Below are 20171 nucleotides of genomic sequence, written 5' to 3'. Positions count from 1 at the left end.
TAGGAATATTGGGAGATACTGTTACACTATGAAGCACTACATTTATTGCTTCCCAATGTCGGCTTGGGACTTCCCGTGGTGATAATTAATTTGGGTTTTAGCAGTAACCGTCGCAACGCTGATCGGAAGCAAAGTATCGCGTTTAGTTAATTTATTCATTCGAATAATGGAAGGTAAATGTAGAGCATACGGTAAAAGTACAACCACTGCATGCATGTTTAAATGACCGAGAAAAAGAAAACAGCATCACATAATTAGAAAACAAGTAAAAGAGAAAGAACAGTGCAATTCCTTGTCGTAGCAAGAAGATAAAAAAACATTGAAGAAAAATAAATAAATTTAAAAAAGAAGAAAAATCAGACTTTCGTTTAGCTCGAACTGTGTTTCCATTCGCTCCCATCACATATTTTCCATATCCATTAAACGTTGCACAACTTGGACATTAGGTAGCAAATTGTCCGTGACTGTGGGGTGTGTATTACCATGTTAATTTTCTTGTCTCCAGTTTGTATCTGAAACAACTTTTCTTCCTCGCTGAGCCTCCACGTCAGCGAGTGATAGCTTAGGGACACTAGTAAGGCCTTTTTCTCCACTTTGATGAAATGAATGCCCCTGTGATTGACACCAATGTACAGCGGAACAATTCTTTGGATACGTTCACTTCCAACAAATCTTGTAGCGAACGCATAGCCGGTGAAAAAGGCTGAACCATATGCAGGTATTTGAGTCCAGCAGTATCTCAAATAGAGCAACTGGAGTTGTGATATTTCACCAGGTCCCTGCTCGCTAATCTCCTTATACTGGGCAAGAAGTTTGGGCAACCAGCCTTCAAGCCTTCTTCTTAGCATGCTTGTCTGCATGACTTGCAGCAGCACTTCGTCACTGAAGTAGGATGTTTTGTGTTTCTTTTGGTCAAATGGTCCATGCAAAATTCTCATTACAATTGAACCCATTGCTATGGCAACTTCATCAGTACAAGGGTATAGCCCTCTGATAACCTGTGCCCTTGCTTCTTCATAAAGAAGGCGAATAGAAGATATATCTGTGACCTTTTCTTCGATGTTGGGAAGCAGGCATGCATCACGCTTTAATACAATTCTAGGCTTCTCATTTTGACATGTTTCTTGGTTTGCGCCACCCAGACATACCAGTATCTCAGGCCATTGTCGGATTTCCTGCAAAAGACTGTGGTCCGGTTTGAGTTGCAAGTGCAAACTGTTGGAAGTAATCCACAGGGCAAAATATTGTCTGGCATCATTGGAAAGCTGTAAATTTTGCATGACATCAAGTACTGAAGTGTTGCTACCTTGCTTGAGTTCAAGTAACTTCTCTGAGCCGTCCATTTTGTGTATGACTACTTTTTGGTATGGCTTGTGTGCTAGTTCTTTGAGGTGCTGCATGCACTTCAGCCAATCTTTTGATCGTATCTGTTCACAGCATTCCATGACAGTGCGATTTTGCTTGTCCTTTATGTGGCGGTCGATAAACGGATGATCACAGAGAATTTTTACAATCTGAGAATGTCCGCAACCTGCGGCCAGATGTAAAAGACTGGTTTTGTTCTTGTTGCAAAAGTTGGGGTCACACAACCACTCGTCGAGCAAGAGCAAAACTGCATCTACCCTTCCATGCCAGCAAGCATAGTGTATTGGTGCCCAGCCTGCGTGATCCCACGTCTCAGCTCTGCGACAGTCTGTCTGTAGAAGTTGCTGCAGGGTTGTAAGATCTCCATCTCCTGCTGCTCTGTGCACTGGGAATTCTTCAACCCAACTAAGTTCTGGTTTCTCATCACTGTTTTGGTCACCCTAAGCAGAAAGAGACATTATTATTGGGAGCATTGTTTACAGACCTGTAAAATCTTTCCCATGTATTCCTTTATTGCGTTTAAATTTTGGGGGTTTACTATACAAATCAAATGGCCATAATGCTAAATATATTGGAACATATATCAAGGGAAGGGACAAATGAAAGCATTGATGTTTCCCACAAGAACTTAATGAACATTAACAATGAAAAATGCACAATAAATTTATTAGTCAGACCATATATAATGTGGTGTGTTTCAATTGCATGGAAATAGTAGACAATAACTAATTTTGTGTTATTTCAAATAAAACAACCATATATCTTACCTGGGACCATTGATCAGCGTCTGGTACTTTGATGTCTTCATAGCGTGGTGTTTCTTTGCCAAAATATGGATTAGTAACATGACAGTCAACCTTGTTAAATGGTGAAGTTTCAACCCCAAACATAGGGTTAACTATATGCATGTCAGGCTTATTAGCCTCCTTCATCTTATGCATCACTTCCTCAGCTGTAAGTTTGTTTTCCAGCAAAAACCAGCCCTGGCTTTGGACTTTAGCATATGCAGGGTTTGTAACATTGTCATGGATTCTTTCCAATGCCGAAGGTCTGAAAAGTGCTGTGAGGCTGTTTGGTTTAGAGCACTGTTTCTTAAACCATCTGTTTACCAACTCCAGCATAAGCTTTGTTTCGGCGTCATAATATCCAGGGTGAGTGTTCACTTCATGCATTGCTTTATGCAAGAGCACAAATTCACAAGTCTGTGGCAATGTGCTTTGAAAACGCACCACAGCCTCCATGTCTTGTTTTGCATACACCGGCATAATGTAGAGGGAAATCTCCTGTGCCTTGTCATTCACAGGCAAGGTTTGGGTTTTCGCATGCACTATTCGCTTGGCCTTAAACCCAGGAAAACCACCAGCTGAATTAATTATCTGGTGAACATGTTGCAAGGCTATTCGTTTTTTGGTGCATTTTGACTGTTTGCTATGATCTCCCGGAACTTTGGCAATTGATAATGTACTGCTTTGTGGTTTGTCAGATTTACATTGAAGCAAAAGTTCACATTCGACTTTCTTGTTAGAATTTCTGGAAGCAGCCACCACATCAACTTGCTGTCGTATTACCGCCACCAACATAATTTTCAGATTATTATCCCAAACATGTTGCACAAACGAAGTAACACAGGATCAACTACATTTTCTTGGCTGTAACAGAATAATAATGGTAAATGTGCTTTAAAAACAATGTATTTTGTACAAGTAACACAAGCAGGCCACAATTCAACCACTGAACTAAACCCACTCAATAACAATAATTACACACATTACAAAACATAAACCACCTATGTTTATGCAATTTACTGTGTAAACAGTACAGCAGTTTGCAAGCAGACGGATTTCTGCTCTAATTAACAATAAAAAAATAACTAACCTATTAATATATCCTCAAATAAGCTCTTTGCCTCAAGCGCTCTTATTTCCATAGAACTTCGCAATCACAGTTCTACACAGTCCTTCTATTTTTAGTAACACAACACGGGATGGGCGTTGTCGGCCCCGCAACGTTTCTCCGTAAATGAACGGCCCCGCGCTCGGTTTCCTTTTTTCTCCTTCTCTCTCGAATGGCATAAACGAAAAAATATAGCTTTTGGCCCTCTCTCGTTTGGCGCAATGGCGTTTCGAAGCTTCTTGCTTTATAAGCCCCAAAAGCATTTTTTTAAAACGTGTGTATGATCGTGAAAAACTACAGCAAGATCAATTAGGTCTCTCTCGTCAAATCACAATTCCCACCAAAAAATATTTTCGGGTAAATTGCTCCATTTTTGCAACATGTCATTTTTACTACGGTATGGTTTTGCATCTGTTGCGTAGGTATATAATGCAAAGGGGTTTTGTCAATCATGATTTCTGCTTGTCTGTACACCAAAAAGCAAATCGATATTGTACTTTAGCATTCACAATACAATTGTGTCATTTAAATACAAAGATAGGCCTATTACCTCTAACCTAAACAAAAACTTTAGGACGACAGAAGTGTTGAGGATGAAGATGACATCGAAGGGTAAGTCGTAATAAACTTTTATTGTGCTCAAAAATTTACCCCATCTAAATGTTTGGTAATGTTTCTTAGAAATGTATTAACTCCTGCCGGAGCCGCATTGAGACCTTCAACTTTTTGCCTTCGCGTCTACGGAGGGGAGGATTTTCCTCAGAGTGAGTAAAAAAATTCTCTGTTGACGCGTGTCAGGATATTCAGCGAATCAATCCTTACTTGTCGCTGAAAAAAGTGCCATTCGATTTGAGCCTTAGAACGACGTTAATTTCATGATTAATACTTGAATATTTCTTGGACACCAACGGGCCATTTTTTTTACTCAAACAGCTAACAAAGTGAGGAAATTCTTGACGTTAGTTTCCTCTTTTGCCACTCAGAACTACAGCATGTCGTGCTAAACGACGTTATGACACAAACTGAATGAGTGCTGCTGTTTCGGTTACATAAATACACCTGTGGCATCACCGTAATCAGCTGTATGCGCTGATTGCAAGCCGTTTTTCGCGTGTTTTACGTCTTGCGCCGATCGCTTACCAGCAGATGTAGCAAGCGGGTGGAAGCTGACATGTGGAATTAAGCTGTGTTGTGTAGTTTTTTCTTTCATAGTCAAATTAGGAATTACCGCGGCAGCAAGCTTGCCTTGGTACAGGACAATAAAAATGTTTTCTTGTAGTGGACACTTCCGCGTTCAAAAGCATGAAGAAGTTCATTGGAATGGGAGAGGGCGACGACATATCAAAGACACTAGTTGACCCTTACCTCATTTTTTCGTAAGTTTTTGTGTTGCTGGTCAAAAAACGACCAACTGATCTTGTTTGAACGCAAATTTCGGTTATACAAGCTGGGTACTTTTTGCACCAGATTCGCCGGCAAGAAGCGCAAGACCAGGGTAGTGGAAGGTTCAAACCATCCAGAATGGAACGAGGAACTTTCACTTCCGGTAAAATTCCCTTCCATGTGTGACATCATCAAACTCACATTGAAAGATTGGTAAGTTTTTTTTTGAACCCGTTCTGTTGCCTTGAGAACTGTGACTGACCTTTATTATTCTTTATTATAATATATGAGTCACGATGAAATGAAATGCACATCAGCACTTGAGCAATAACCCATATCCTGCAAAGTCACAACCATGTGCAGTTATCTAATATCGCGACTTCAATGCAGGGATCGAGTTGGCGGCGATGATTCAATCGGAACCACAACCATATATATGCCCCACATATCATCGACAGGAGAGGACGCAAGTGGTGCCGGTAAAATAAACTATAAGATGTTGTAACAGTTGATGTCCATTTTCGATGATGAATTTTTTTATTCATAAGCTACGGACTCTGCTTGGTTTTGTTTGGACATTTCTTTTGCACGTTTCGGTCACTGTGTCTCATTCTTGCATGTTGTTTTGTTTTTCTTTTTGTTTGTGTGCGTTCGTTCTGCCTGGATGGTTTCGTTCCTTTACGCATGAGCAGACGTCGACGAAGATGCATTCGACGTTTTTGACGGTTGGTGTATACTTTATTTTTGCATTGTTAATCGTTAAATTTATATTATAATTTCATAACATAGGTTTTGTTTACCCATAATCATTTCATTTTTTGAGTTTTTTTTCAATTGTTCACTATTTTGAAAGTGTTTTAGATTATGTCACACAAGCAAACAAAATTTTGAGGGTTCATTGTAAAAACAAGTGTATATATAATTATATAACATGTATATATTGATGTACTTTAAGAATTGGGGTTTGAGTTTGTCTATGCTATGTTGAAGCGAAAAATCACTTGCTAAACTGCATGCGGTAAGCGAATACCTATATTCTTTTGTTTTAGGCTTTCCACCCACGTTTGGACCCACTTACGTCAATTTCTACGGCTCCCCCAGAGAGTTTAGCGAACTTTCTGACAGTCTTGACGTTCTTAACACCGGCAAGGTTTGGCAAAAATTACCTGAATTACCTGATTATATCTAAAACTACAATATCCATCAACAGGGTGAAGGTTGTGCGTACAGGGGTCGGGCAATGGTAGAACTGATTACATCAATCGACGAAGAAGGTCAAGAACCGAAACCTCCCATGCAAGCAATTGACGAGGAAAGAGTCCGTGTAATCCAGGTAAATTCTAATCTTAGTCTGATATTAAAATGTTCGTCTGGAACAACAATGCACTTATGAGTAAATTGGTGGCACCCACTTGCTACAGCTTCCAAATAACTGCCCAGTATAGGGTTGGGCATTGAAGTGTTGTTCATCGCGTTGCGCTATATATCTGTGTATCAAACATTGTTTTGTACAGTAGATGCGTGATATCCCATCGTAAGTTTGGCGGTTTGCCGTTGTTCAAGGCGATCTTCTTTCGGGGTATACGTGTTCTATTACAAATCCGTCTGTTGTAACTCGCTATTTAGAACGAAAGCCACTGAATTCGAGGTCGCTCTTGAAATTGTGTGTACATAAATAATAACTCTAAGGAATTGAGAAACTGAAGTTCCCGTAGAAAATGTGAAACCACTTTTTAATGACAATAAAAGAAAGACCTGCTGCACTGGATGTGTATGCGCAAAATGTATACAATAATAACGAAACAAAATAAACAAATGAATGAAAAAAACATCTAAACTACGTTTATTTTCAGAAATACAAGAGCAGAAGGCGTTACCGACTGGTTGTGGCTTTCGCGGTTGCTGGACAGATTGAGAAAATGTCGGAGGGTTTAGAGTTTGAGGTTTCGATGGGAAATTACGGAAACAAGTTTGAGGCTGAACTTGGTGCCTCTGTTTCCACAACAGAGCCTCAGAATCCTGTGTTTGACGGTAAGGGAGATCTGTTTGATCGCACTTATATACAAGGTTTAAACTTTACTTTTCGACGAAGGTCCGTTAGAAGGGTAGAAATTAACTAGAAAGGTTTTGCCCGAAAAGTACATTAAGCATATACAGGAACAAATTGGTGATTCTATATCCGTTCATTTAATAGTTTACTTCTAAACGTAATGTTTTGTGTACGTCCTTGTATGTTTAAAGATGTTTACGCATATAGGAATGGGATAAAATTTGTATACATGTTTACGATGAATGCTTTTACCATTATTGTGAGCATAACCATGTTTTGTATCGTAAGTAGTGTTCGTTTATCAACATATAAAGGAAACTTTGGTCTGCTTTGAACAGATTGCCGTGTTACACAACTTTAAAATCACCTACAAAAATTTTTCCTTGTTAAAATTGTACTTAGTCATTGAAGTACAAACATAATATTCAAACATGCGTAATACGTTTTTTTGTTGCAGGTGTAAAATATCATTTCATGCCTTGGGCCGCAAAGAAACCAGTGATGATGGTGACGACCCAGTGGGAAGACATTAGTTTCCGTCTCTTCACTCTCAACTTCATTCTGCGATTCATCGATAAAGTCGTATGTACACTTTTTCCTGGGTTTTACCTTTACATGTATCGTGGTTTTATTTTCAAGACAATAAATGATATTTTTAGGCGTTAGCCGTATAATAGTTTATAAAAAAAGTGTGCATATGTAGACAGATACGACTTTTTGTATCATTATTACTTTATTTATGGCCGAAGTAGCACAACAGAAATTTTTCTTACAGACGATGGACTTGGATCGCATCAAACAGTTGATAGAGGACAAGGAGGACGAGATAGAAATCGCATCCGAAATTGTTTCACTTCTTGACATGATCATCGTCGAATCGAAGTGAGTTTTCTGCAAAACTTACAATTATTTCTCAAATTACAATGCCTGGCAGCAACCGTAGCACAGAATATTCGTCTGTGTTTTACACTGCTATTTTTGTCCTTTTTTGTACATTTGTTAGTATCATGTACGCAATTTTATGTATACGTATAGGCCATTTAAGGCAAGAGGCCTACTATACACATGGTTTTGTCAAAAAAATATTTTGTTTGTTCTTGCTTCGATGTGCAATATTTTTCCAGTCTCGTTTCATCTATTTAAACAAAATTTAAGGCAAGAGTAACTTTTATATGATTGGTTAACAGCAAGCGTCTCCCCGACCCACGTGGTCGCTCCACGTCCAATCAGCTCGACGTCCGAATACACAGTCGGCGAGTTCAGACTTTCCAACTGATACAAGACGAGGCGCGAGACTTGAGACTCAACTGCAGAGACGCCGAATCCGCTGTGGTCGGCATCACAGACATGCTTGAACGTCTCCACAACGTTTCGTTCGAGGTAAACACAGTCACAACTTATTGCAATCTGCGCATTTTTATTATGAGTGACTTACGCAATTTTAAACAACCAATCTCTTGCAGCCGCAAAATAGTTTCCCGGATGTTGTAATTTGGATGATTTCTGGAACAAAACGAATCGCTTATGCCAGGTAAGTTACATTCTCATTAAACAAGGGATGTTAAAGACTCTTTACAAAACAAAGTAAATATTACCTGATTGCCGCCTTTTCTACAGGATACCCGCGTACGACATCCTGCATTGCCATGACAACCCGGAGTACAGCGGAAGATTTTGCTCCAAACCCAAGATAGTTTTTCTCAAGGTTGGTGTTACGAACGGGGATTCCCCCATCTTGTATCTCAACTGGTCCTATTTGAGAATTCTTAACGATCAAACCAGAAAAAACTTGGTCTCACATTTATTTTGACGGCACCACCTCAACATTTGTACATTTAAACGTTTTGTGTACTAAGTGTGAATCATTTGGCAAAAAGCAAATCTAAACACCGTGTATGGTTGCGCTTTGTGGCACATCCCATGATATCTATTTGTTCTCAAGATTCCGACAGCGAAGAAGAGCAGCAAAAAGAAATATCGCATTCCCTGCCAACTACAAATTCTTGCATGGCTTGGACGGGCGATGGACCAAAATGACTTCGATTTTAACACAACCGGACAAATATCCGTGTACGCCGATACGGTGAGCTCTATACTGTGGTTTTCATGTTGTGTTAAAAAAAAAACTTACTTTACAAATAGAAACAGTTGCAGTCTGTTTTCTGGTATAATCCAGCTTAATCAATGTAAACAAAAGTAATCAATCTATTTGTAACCATTATAAAATCTCCCTAACCCACTGTAGAATATTTATTTTAAATCGTGACGTCACTTACAAGTGTGCGCGTTTCATTCAACAGTTTGAGGTTGAGAATAAGTTCAACGTGCTGAAGGGTTGGGCGTCTGAAGGTTACAAGGATATTACTGGAGCGGTGAGAAAAAAAAGTCTTTTAATTACGTATTGCTTTTATTACCAACTTGAATGTACATCAAAGCATAGCAAACTTAACAAACCATACAGGTGTTAAATGTGAATTTTTTTTCTTGAGGGATCCACTGAGTTTGGTAGAAATAACCAAGTTATGTTACAATGTACACAGTACCCTCTGCCGAAAGATTCGTTCACATGCCCACCAGGGTGGGAATGGGAAGGTGATTGGCATATCAGTTCAGACGTTCCGCTCATGCAAGACGAAGGATATATCAGTTACTTGGAGGTTCGCGGTTGTACTGAGAGCACTTCTTGCCCAACAAAATATTCTAACAATCGCATACGCGTGTTCATAATTCTAATAGTTTTGGTTACATTGGTAACTTTCGAGTATAAAGTGCTGTACAGTATTTGTTTTTTAATTAGTGTCTGCATGGTCGCTTTCTAAACATTCGCCACTAATTTATGAGCCTTTAGTGTGTTTGTGAACCTGTTAATATTCCGTTGCATACAAACAAACTCATTGTATTTTACTTTGATTAAAAAAGCCTTGAATTTGAAATCAAAATGCGCAATAATGGCGACGTATAAAAATGCAACACCGTTCAACTCCACAAACCCAGTCCTTTTTCTGACTTCAGGAATGTTTCGAGTATCAATATCGTTTCCCGGGAAGCGATTGGCAGGACGAGAAGATCGTTAACGCACGTGGGGATCCCGTACCCAACTTGGACTCCATCAAGTGTCAGGGAGGGTGGGAATGGGAGGATGAGTGGTCGGTCGACACCAATCGAGCTTGTGACGAAGAAGGTAAATTCATCTGTTTGGTTCAGAGCTCTTGCGTTTCCTGTAGTTTTGTTTTAAAGAAGTGCAGCTTGATGCGTTGAGCCTCAGATCAGACGTATACTCTATACCAGTGGTTCTTAACCTATTTTATATCATTTCTCACTTCCAGTTCAAACAGAATCCTTATTTCCCACTAGTATTTAAATTATTTAAGTAAAAATTTAATTTTTGCATTTTGCTATATTTGCTATACGTTTTTATGTTTTTCGACCGCATGACGTGGCCAATTGCTAATAAGCGTACGACACACAGTGAATACAGATCATAATCTTTGTTTTTCCAACTACTTTTGTATGTTTCGGTGCCGACTAATCACCCACCTGCAACCCTATAACTTCCCAAATTTTCACCGGTTAAGAACCACTGCTCCTTAAACAGTCCTTTAAGTGACTTAAAACTATTGTTTTGCATTGCCGAAATACTACAGGATGGGAATACTGCGTAATGGTCCAAGATGACCAGGAGGTGGTTTGGGAGACGACGGAGAAGACGTTTCACGTTGGAAGAAGGAGGAGATTGGTCCGAACTCGTATCTGTCTCGACCAGAAGTTGCAGAAGTTCTTCTTGCAAGGATCGGTAATATGCGATGATAATTTTGCAAAATGTTTTGACAACAGCGAATACCGGGATGGTGCGAAATTGACTACAGCCGATAAAACGGTAACAATAAACAACTCACAGCATACATCAGTTATTACACATACACATTGCGCTCGGGGTGACAACGGCGTTTAGCAACGCAACGAAAAACTACACCATAGAACAAAATTCAGGGGCAGGCAAATTAGTCCAGGCTCTAACCCAGTACGTTTTTATGCATCACGGTTTAATTGTAACACAGCAACTTTCCAGTTTAATAAATTTAAAATCGTTAAAAAAATAAATCTCGACACTGCATGACATCTCGATGACAAGTTGTGACACCATTTATGTAAAGAAAAATATCCACTTGTGAATTAACTCTAAAAATTATTTCCCATTCCGATGAAATTGGCCCTGGCGAAAAAATCCACTTCATTATTTTCCGATGCGACTACTACTAGGATTTCCGTTAAAAACTTCCTGGCCATCTAACATGTCAAACAATAGTGCATAACCTTCACCAAGCGTTCGTATCTGTTCAACAGAAAGCAGCTGAAGGGACGATGGGTGACGGTTGGGAATACGCGAAAACCCAGTCAAGTCAATTCCACTCGATGTCTGGTACGTTTGACATGGTTAGAAGACGGCGGTGGGTGCGGAAGATGGTGACGTCAGAGTCCAGGGGAGCAGCCGCCATCTTTAATCTCGACAAAACTGTGGTAAGTATTGTAGAGATATTTTTGTTTACGCTTTGATTGGAGAAGCTTTGTTTAAAAAACAATGCACTGACCCAGTAGCAATATCTGTTGCTGCATTTTTTGTGGGAATTAAGCATTTTGGTTAATCACGCTTAAAAAATGTGTTTGTTGACCAAATATTTCGAGAAGGTTTTGTTAGTGAGTCGCCTTTTCTCTGTTTCTTGCAACTGAAGATATAAAGATGATTTCACTATTAATGCGCATGGTTTGATTTCGTGAGACTCCAATCAATAAAAAAGTCACTGCCTTTGTTTTCAGAAAATTGACGCCAAGGATCAGCCACTTTCACCCACTTCGTTCAGCATCGCAACTGGTGGATTCGAAGGTTGTTAGCGTTTTATTAGTTTAGGCTACGTTAGATAAAGAGATTTGGCAATGTCGACTCAATGAAAACTGTTGGCTTAACTGCGCCCTCGTTATCTCATACTATGATTCGGTCTCGTTGGTGCGCAACAGTTTATCGTCGTCACACACATTTTAAACTTTAAAGGAATTCTCCTTGGTCCTGATTAAGATTTATAATTGCTTTAAACAGGTATGGCCGCATTAGAGGAGCAAACGAAATCAAAAAAGAAAGACAAAGGAACTGATGACGGTGAGTTGAACAATTTGTAAATCGTTCAGCAGTATTTCCTTTTGTGCGAGCGGTGACACGGCGAGAGTTGCAACAAAAATGCAACAAAAAATCAAAATCATTTGTATTCAACCGCAAAATACAAAAAATGACGCGAAAAATGGCAAGGACAGGACATGCTTTACGGAGAATCACAGTCTGTCCTAGGATCGCAGCCAATCTCACTGGGAGGGGATGGGTTGCGACATGCTTCGTATGACGTAAGGTGGTCACCCGGCCGTGCTTGCCAAAGCAAAACCGATAAAAATCCAACTCGGTTAAAACAAATAGCCTGCTTACTATTTATAAACAAGGCTGCCCATGTTTTGAATCCCACTGAGCAATAAATGTTGTTACAATTGTGCTACTTGTTTAATCAAAAGGGCAATTTGAGTCTTAAAAGAGCATCTTTGCAGGAAAGAAAAAGGGGAAGAAGATGCCGAAGATGCCAGCTCCCAAGATCTACATGATGTTCGAACACGTGTCGAAACTCCACCTACGGGCATACATCTATCAAGCCAGAGACTTACTGCCTATGGATCAAGACAACTTTTCAGGTATGGCATGCAGTATAGCATACTACAGCAGCCTCTAAAAAGATCGTTTTGTCAGTATACCAATTGATGAGCATGCAGCTCCTGTTCTGGTAAAACAATGCAGTATTTTGTATTTTACCAAACTACAACTTTCGGTATGTTTAATTTCCGATTCGTCGCATTCGATGACGTATCCAAAAACAATTTACTGGATTGTTTTGCCTTGATATGAAACACTTTGGACTACACAGTGGCCCCTCCAGACATAAAACAATTTTGTATGTCTTAACTGTGCTGGTTGCGCCATACCTTTTGTATACGTTTAATACACAGCAGCCAGATATCAATTCAAAAGAGCCTGACGGGTTATATTACGTCCATATGTTCACTATTAGTAGTCTCAGAAAGTTTCTTGCAACAGATCCCGTTGTCATGGTGTCTTTCCTCAACTACTGTCGTCGCACTGAAGTCATCAACCACACTTTAAACCCGGTCTGGGATCAAACTCTCTTTATGGACATAAGTTTTTACGGCGACCTGAATTATCTTCAAAAGTTCTGCCCGAAAATTCTCATGGAGGTTTTCGACAAGGATGACCTGGTAAAGTCTTGTTTTAAATTTTAAATTGAAAAAGTTCGAGATGATAGTTAGAATTTTAGCAGGGAAAACAATTTACCATAGAACAATACATATTATGTAAAGAGTATTTTTTCTCTAGTAAAGGAACGCTTGAACGGAAAGCAATTTGCCTCCACAGTGTTTGCATCCAGTTAGTTTAGGTTGTTCCAAAACACGCAAATTTTGTGTGAAATGGGAGGCCAGTCAAAACTACATTTAATTCTATTGGATAAATTATAAAGTATCGACTTGAGTCTAGCTCCCAGCACCCCTCTAGTAAAACATCATGGTGTATTAAACACTAAGTTGTGTTGGTAAGGAATTACACCAAGTTGTGTCCACCACATCCTTTTCTTCATGCCTCTGTGTACATCCCCGTACACAGCGTAAACATACCGCAAACCAGCGCAACACCAGGTGCCATTCATGGTGAAGAAAAAGGCCAAAGATTTGCTCATCGAAGATAAACCGAAACGAAGAAGCAACAGTCGAAGACTTTCTATTTTTCAATTCCGATCAACTTCTGACTCCTCGCCCGCGCCAAGTCCCGCGGCGGACGACGGTTCATCGGACGAATTCACTTCTTCTACAAGCGGGAACACTCTTGACGTCATATCTGATGTCAGACCCCGTCGTTCGTCATTTAAACTCTCGGGCGCGTTGTCGCCTAGGCAACGCCGCCACTCTACGGCTGTGCCTGATATCCCGGGGTTTTCCTCCAAGAAGCGGCGATCACAGGGTGACATGGTGTGTGACGTCATAATGTGCTATTCTGTGGTCATTGGCTGGTCGTTGGTTTGTTTGCTGCAATACACGCGCGTGGGTGAAGTTATTTACATTCCACCATCTTCTTGTCATTCAAACATTCGCAAGGCAAAGGGATCAAGAAAAGCTGATATTTCATAAAAAACTACTTGCAATGTAGTTTTTGCAATGCACAAGCATAATTTTTGTAAAACAATCAAAAACTGCTGCAAAACTGCAGAAGTTGATTCTATTACAAACATAATAAGTTTGCGCGCATGTGGTAAGTGCAAGTTGACTAACGTCATAACAAACGCTATTTAGTTTTTTCTCCCAAATTTATTGGGCGCGTTTTCGTGTTTCACGTCACGCTTGAGGGAACACCAATGTCACGTGATTTTCTTCCTCGTAGATTCCGTTTCACATCAGTGGTTTGACCCCGTCCAAGGTACCCGCTAGTTTTTGCAATGCACAAATATAATTTTAATAAAACAATCAAAATCTGCTGCAAAACTGCAGAAGTCCGATACTGAATTTGATTCTGTTACAAACATAACAAGTTTGTTGGTGGACGAACTTTCTTTTGTTGGCATCAAGATGAAATCAAATGCAACATTATGCACAGTCTTTTTGTCAGGCTACTTCAGCTGCTACGGCGTGCATGTATAAGTGCAAGTTGACTAACCTTATAACAAAGGTTATTTTGTTTTGTTTCCCAAATTTATTGGGTTCGTTTTCGTGATTCACTTCACGCATGAGGGAACACCAATATCACGTGATTTTCTTCGTCGTAGATTCCGTTCCACATCGGTGGTTTGACCCCGTCCAAGGTACCCGCTAAGAGAACTCGCTCCGACCATTCGAAGAAACCAGTCTCCGTAAACATTTAACTTATCGTTGTTGTCGGTGTTTGGGGTTAAGTTTCTGCACCATGAAGGCATGTCCATTTTGAGTTGTTATTATTTGAGTGTTTTTTCAGCGGAAAACAGATATCCTGCGAAGGTGTTTAGTTTGTGCCCGACTCGGGACAAATATTCTTACAGATTGATTTTTTGTCTTATCTCAATATTTTTTTCTCCCTACTCTACTGCCAAGTTTGCATAGTTCGTATTGGTAGATTTTTTTATGCTACGCTGCCAAAATCACTAAATTATGACGATTTATTTCATTTTTTCAGCAACCAAAATAAACGTGAGTGATTTTGATTCATGGGTGTTGCTATTGACAACAATAACAACTTAACGATTGCTAACAAAGCTATGCATGACTTAATGAACTGACTTTGCATGAATATTTTCGTTTATTTAATTTTCCGTGTTGTCCCAAACTAATATGTCAGTGTTTGTGTGTTTATGGACTACAAAAATCTTTCCTACAACGTAACCATATTTGTCTCTAGGTATGGAACTTAACATAAACATGCTTTTGGGGAACTAACCGACGTTCCACCTTCTCTACAGCAAAGCTTCAATAATATAAACATATTTAATAGCATTTCTTCCCTAAAACGGCAAAGCATTGCTTGCCAGAATGCAAAAAAAAGCCTGTTTGACTTTTTTTCAAAAAATCAGTAAAATTGATGTTACCAGGGCAACCTCGAGTTCATGGGCCGGGCGTGGGGAAGTCCCCTGTTGCGATTCGACGGCAGTGAGGACGAGAAAGTGAAGTTGGCTTGGTCTGACGTCAGGAAAGGAGACTTGTCTGGCGGAAGCATTCTAGGCGCGTTCGAACTTTTCCTGGTAAGACTTCCAGTTAGAATCAATAACAAAAGTTATACCGCCGCACCTAAAAACACCAACTTTTAAGGAATCAAAGAGTTTTAAGTCTATACTATACCGGTAGTTTATATGTTTTGATTTTTTGAATATTTTGAAAGCAAGCAGTTTACGTTATATAGTTTTTATCCTGTGTAAATGGCTGGTTCTTTGCAAGCAGTTCACTGTAGAGTTAGATACCATTGTGTTTAATGCGCTCGTACCTCAAAGTTAAATCAACGTAACACAAAGCAAAAATGGTAAATATACAGCGCAGGACTTATTGATATACAACAATATATGAATTTCTGCTTCAGAAACACGAACAACAGGAAATCCCGCCACAGCCTCCACGCAGAGGGGACGGGTTCATGGTTCCTTTTGGCATCCGCCCCGTGCTACAGAACACCGCACTTGAGTTTCTGCTCTGGGGCGTCAGAAACATGGAACCTTTCAAGTTACTCAGCGTCAACTCTCCAAGCATTCTTATTCAGGTAAACCGAGGATTTGTTGAGAAATTTTGGCTAATTTGAGCGAAAGTGTTCGATTCTTATGCAGGTAAACTCGAGTGGATGAAGCCAGTTTTATATATTCTGTTTCAAGCACTAGGTTTGCAGGCTTCGCAGCTTAGAAATTGCAGCCAAGCTGGATCAGCCACTTTTCCCGACAAGTCGGAGCAAGATCTTAAAAATCAAGCTCCCAGTCAGGTTTGAACTCACGACCCTTGGCTAACCAGTCAAAACGCTCTATTAACTGGGCTACGGAAGCTCATCGGTTTTACGGGGTATATTATGTCCAAGACATACTGGTGCGCAAGCGCAGATTTTGTTCCGACTTGTCGGGAAAAAGTGGTTGATCTTGCTAGGCTACAATGCCTATAAACCTACATAGTGATCCCGATACGATAGCTGTGATCAAAGGAAGGACTGGCGCATGCGACATTGCTGTTCAAACACTTAGTAACCCGTTTTTACTTTACAGGTCGGAGATGTTGAAATTCGGACAAAAATCATCAAAAACCTCAAAAAGAACCCCAACTTTACAGAGCCCGTTTACTTTGTCGCTACGGTGAGCTGCTATTTCTTCATTATTTTAGGGGGAAAACGTAGTATAAGTTCGTACTGTTTTTGCCTGATACAGCACAAGCTCATCGATAAAAAGATTTTTTTGTACATTTTTCAGCAACTTCCGGTTGAGCGCCTCTACTTCCCTCCAGTGGTGATCCGCGTCAAGGACAACAGAAAGTTCGGGAGTCGACCAACCGTAGGCCAACACGTCATCACTGACGTGTCGCAGTATCAGGTGGAAACGCCCCGGGAAAAAGTACCAACGCCACCGGATGAGGGATATGGCAAGTCAACATACTGGTTTTTTTAAATGTAAAATATCTTAATTTTTAAAAGCTTTTAGAACGGTATTAACTGTTGCTGTTGCTGCCAGGTATAATTGTATTTTAAATAATCTGTTGTTTTAGCAAAATACCTAAAACAAGTTAAAACGTTTTGCTCTTGCGGTTAAACGTATTAACGGTTTGCCATAAACCATTCGGATAGAATGGACGTTTACAGTGATGCATTGTGTGATAAGTACAATAAAAAGCATTTCGCTATTCAATTTTCTCAAATAAATGTCTTGAAATTTACTTTGGTGAATGAAACAAATGAGGCTTTTGAATTTGTAACTCGATACATCGGCTGTTGACAATCAAAACCAATTTCTTTAATTTTCTTAACCCTTGTTGGTCTGTGCAGACGAACCGATGTTAGCGGACGTCGCTATAGAAGTTGATCAACCGAAACCCAGTGGAAAAAAGAAAAAGATTATCACTGTAAGTTGCAAAACCTCGTTATATAACAATTAAAATTACCATGTTTTAGTCACAAACTGATTAGTTCATATCGATTTGCTTTGTTATACAATTTCCATATGGTAACAAAATTGATAACAATGCTTTTCTACTAATTTTAAGCCGTAATACTAATCCTTTTGTATTTCCGAATACTATTTTCGTTAGATTAATTGCTATTTTTGGCTGTGTCGGCTGTACATGTTGATTTGCATGTCGCTGTAGCAGCTTTCAACGCCTAGCCTTTTGTTTCCCTCTAGTTCCTTAAAAAGCTAAGACGAAAGCCACCGGCTGTGGTTTGTATTTTAACGTGCATATAAATCACATCACCGTATTTTTTAAGCCATGCCACGCACTTCACTCGCTCTTTTGTTACGTCACAAAACACATTATTTGCGTCACCCTCTTTTCGTTATTCTTACCCATTTGTTACAAACGCCCCGCGTAGTCCGATGACGACGAAACAACCGAGACGACGCCCCTGATTGCGCAAGAAGCCGACGAAATCGTGATTATGCAAGAAATCACAGTCGAACAAGTGGCTGTCGAGATTGAAATACCCCGAGAAGCACAGGCAGATTCCCCCGGAAAACAGAGCTCGAAGGGCAGCGGAATCCTGCCCAGTTTTTCGTTATCCAAGCTAGGCGACGCAATCAAGGACAAGTTTCAGGATTTGATCGATGACGACGAGGTAGCGCCACGCCCAAGCCCCACCCCGGGCATGTCACGTGTTGTTGCCGTGCCACGCTCGAAAAAACGCGTGATATTACGCGGATTTTGAAATCTGCGAGTTTTGCTGTGGATTGTGCATGTCTTGTGTACAGATGTTTGGCGAACCAAGCAGATTTTTGATTGAATGTTCAAGTCCTATATCAAGTAAAAATCGTTTTTGTAACTCAAAAACAGGCAGTACTGCACACCCTGTTTCGACCAATGAGGTCTCGTCAGTAAAGCCGGTGACTTTGAAATGGTGTGTGTACTGTCTGCAGATCAAAAACATATTTGCTGTGAAATAGAAATAATTAATTTTTAAACTTGAAAAAAAGTGTGACCCCGTGTGTGATCTTTTGAACTAAATTACACGAAAAGGTATATTATGGTTTCTACATACAAAAACTACGGTTTTTGTGGTCGTGTGCGATTGAATTTTTCATGCATGTCTAGCAAAATACATTCCTCGACATTTTGCTTTCTTGTGCTGTTTGTTTTATTTTACGGTTTGTCGAAAATCACTTTTTTGTTCTGTGTGCCTCATCGTCATCAAATTGTCGTGATGTTTTACTTATTGTTCCACTTGATTTGAAAATTGTAAGGTTTTAACTCGTTTGCCTGTCCGCAACATTATTAGATCTTGCGGCTGTAATTCTTATTGTTAAAGACTTTGAATTATACTTAAATTTGATGATACGTTCCCTCATTTTTAAAAATTTTTCTATTTTAAAAATGACCCAAAATTAAGACCCCCGGGTATAACATAAAAGTATAATGATTTAATGATTGTAAATAATGATTTTGCAAATAATGGTCGTGAAATTGTTGCCTAAACTTCAAAATACTAATGCCCTCAACAATAGGACAAACCGAAAAAGAATATAAAGGCTACCTTAGTTTTTGTTCCACAATCACTAATTTTTTCGGAAATTTTAGGGACCACGGGAGGACGAGATTGATTGGTGGTCCAAGTTCTTCGCCTCAATAGGCAACAAAGAAATGTGTGGGGTTTACCTGGATACGGGATTGGACTTGGTTAAAGTAAGCTTAAGCCTTTGAACAGCGATCTTTCGCATTGGTCTCGCCTTGTACACAATGCGTGCATTTGCGTTAAGGTTTACAAGTGTGAGTTGGAAAATGCGGAAAATTTTAACCGCTTCAGTGATTTCATTCAAACCTTCAAGTTATATCGAGGAAAAGTAACGGATGATGACGACGAACCGGATTACGCAGGAGAGTTTAAGGTATAAGTCTGTTAAAATACAGAGACACGATTCTCTATGTTGTCTGCGCTTTGACAATTATCTAAGTTGAGTCTTTAACAATTTAAAAAACGCCTGGCCTTGGGCAAACGAATTACCGAACATTTCGCCAGGCGCCATAAGAATAACCATCGCATTAAAACAATGTACAGTTTTTGGGATATGTCCACTAACGGTTTCAAATACATTAAATGCAGGGAACATTTCGGATCTATCGCCTGCCACCTGACAATGAACCCCTGCCACCAAAATACTTCTCCGATCTTCCTTCCACTGACCCAGTTGTAAGTAAATAAATAAATAATCAGGAAAAGTTCGTGCTGTTCTGAGTTTTATGCTGTTTTTTTTGCCAGGACGTGAAAATCCGCGTCTACGTCATACGTGCGTTCGATCTCGCTCCACAGGATTCGAACGGGTTGGCTGATCCATATCTCAAGATCAAGGTTGGCAAGAAGCGGATTTCCGACCGCGATAATTACCTTCCTAATTCTCTGGACCCGACCTTTGGAAGGTGCGTTAATGGCGGTTGTCAGCACTATTATCTCAACGTGATAAATGATGTCAAAAACTGTTTCGTTTGTCGTATCTCAGGAGGCAATCCTTCGTAACTATGTTACACTGACATGATTTTTTTTCACGTCAAACGTGATTCTTTAGAAAAGAACGATTTTTTAAATTTGAACAGCTTTTTGGTTTCATTTGAATGCGTTAAGAATGAGTATTGATTATCAAGCACAAAGCAGCTCATTTTGACCATATGTTGCCATAACAACATCTATAATGTCATAAGCTGAGTGCACTTTATTTAAAGTTTAGCTTTTTCTCTGCTTGGACGAAAG

At 39.8% G+C, this 20171-nt stretch overlaps 2 protein-coding genes across 3 annotated transcripts in view; one reads left to right on the top strand and one right to left on the bottom strand.

The window, feature by feature from the left end:
• LOC145914009 (myoferlin-like) overlaps window positions 1–20171 on the top strand; it is a 30627-nt gene that overhangs the window by 5540 nt on the left and 4916 nt on the right. The window contains exons 10-45 of one of the 2 annotated variants that reach the window (XM_083001785.1): window positions 3833–3870; window positions 3940–4022; window positions 4538–4634; window positions 4726–4854; window positions 5032–5120; window positions 5334–5366; window positions 5691–5791; window positions 5852–5974; window positions 6495–6672; window positions 7149–7273; window positions 7467–7573; window positions 7879–8071; window positions 8155–8222; window positions 8309–8396; window positions 8634–8774; window positions 8992–9063; window positions 9232–9348; window positions 9704–9872; window positions 10336–10484; window positions 11036–11209; window positions 11507–11573; window positions 11784–11843; window positions 12278–12418; window positions 12819–12997; window positions 14172–14207; window positions 14554–14637; window positions 15349–15498; window positions 15831–16007; window positions 16495–16581; window positions 16696–16864; window positions 17265–17341; window positions 17808–18050; window positions 19007–19111; window positions 19186–19314; window positions 19530–19616; window positions 19686–19843. In XM_083001785.1, the coding sequence (XP_082857911.1) occupies window positions 3833–3870; window positions 3940–4022; window positions 4538–4634; window positions 4726–4854; window positions 5032–5120; window positions 5334–5366; window positions 5691–5791; window positions 5852–5974; window positions 6495–6672; window positions 7149–7273; window positions 7467–7573; window positions 7879–8071; window positions 8155–8222; window positions 8309–8396; window positions 8634–8774; window positions 8992–9063; window positions 9232–9348; window positions 9704–9872; window positions 10336–10484; window positions 11036–11209; window positions 11507–11573; window positions 11784–11843; window positions 12278–12418; window positions 12819–12997; window positions 14172–14207; window positions 14554–14637; window positions 15349–15498; window positions 15831–16007; window positions 16495–16581; window positions 16696–16864; window positions 17265–17341; window positions 17808–18050; window positions 19007–19111; window positions 19186–19314; window positions 19530–19616; window positions 19686–19843 (4223 nt within the window). The remainder of the gene's footprint in view (window positions 1–3832; window positions 3871–3939; window positions 4023–4537; window positions 4635–4725; window positions 4855–5031; window positions 5121–5333; window positions 5367–5690; window positions 5792–5851; window positions 5975–6494; window positions 6673–7148; window positions 7274–7466; window positions 7574–7878; window positions 8072–8154; window positions 8223–8308; window positions 8397–8633; window positions 8775–8991; window positions 9064–9231; window positions 9349–9703; window positions 9873–10335; window positions 10485–11035; window positions 11210–11506; window positions 11574–11783; window positions 11844–12277; window positions 12419–12818; window positions 12998–14171; window positions 14208–14553; window positions 14638–15348; window positions 15499–15830; window positions 16008–16494; window positions 16582–16695; window positions 16865–17264; window positions 17342–17807; window positions 18051–19006; window positions 19112–19185; window positions 19315–19529; window positions 19617–19685; window positions 19844–20171) is intronic. The other variant, XM_083001786.1, reaches the window with a different exon arrangement.
• On the bottom strand, window positions 137–3302 carry LOC145914010 (krev interaction trapped protein 1-like). Its single transcript, XM_083001787.1, has 3 exons — window positions 3241–3302; window positions 2133–3014; window positions 137–1805 (listed from the first exon to the last, which is right to left on the bottom strand). Exons 2-3 carry the CDS (start codon window positions 2943–2945, stop codon window positions 420–422), a joined length of 2199 nt encoding a protein of 732 aa, XP_082857913.1. The 5' UTR covers window positions 2946–3014; window positions 3241–3302; the 3' UTR covers window positions 137–419.

Source organism: Ascidia mentula, chromosome 9, assembly GCF_947561715.1.
Source record: "Ascidia mentula chromosome 9, kaAscMent1.1, whole genome shotgun sequence".
Taxonomy (NCBI): domain Eukaryota; kingdom Metazoa; phylum Chordata; class Ascidiacea; order Phlebobranchia; family Ascidiidae; genus Ascidia; species Ascidia mentula.
This window is presented reverse-complemented; position numbering and strand designations above follow the sequence as displayed.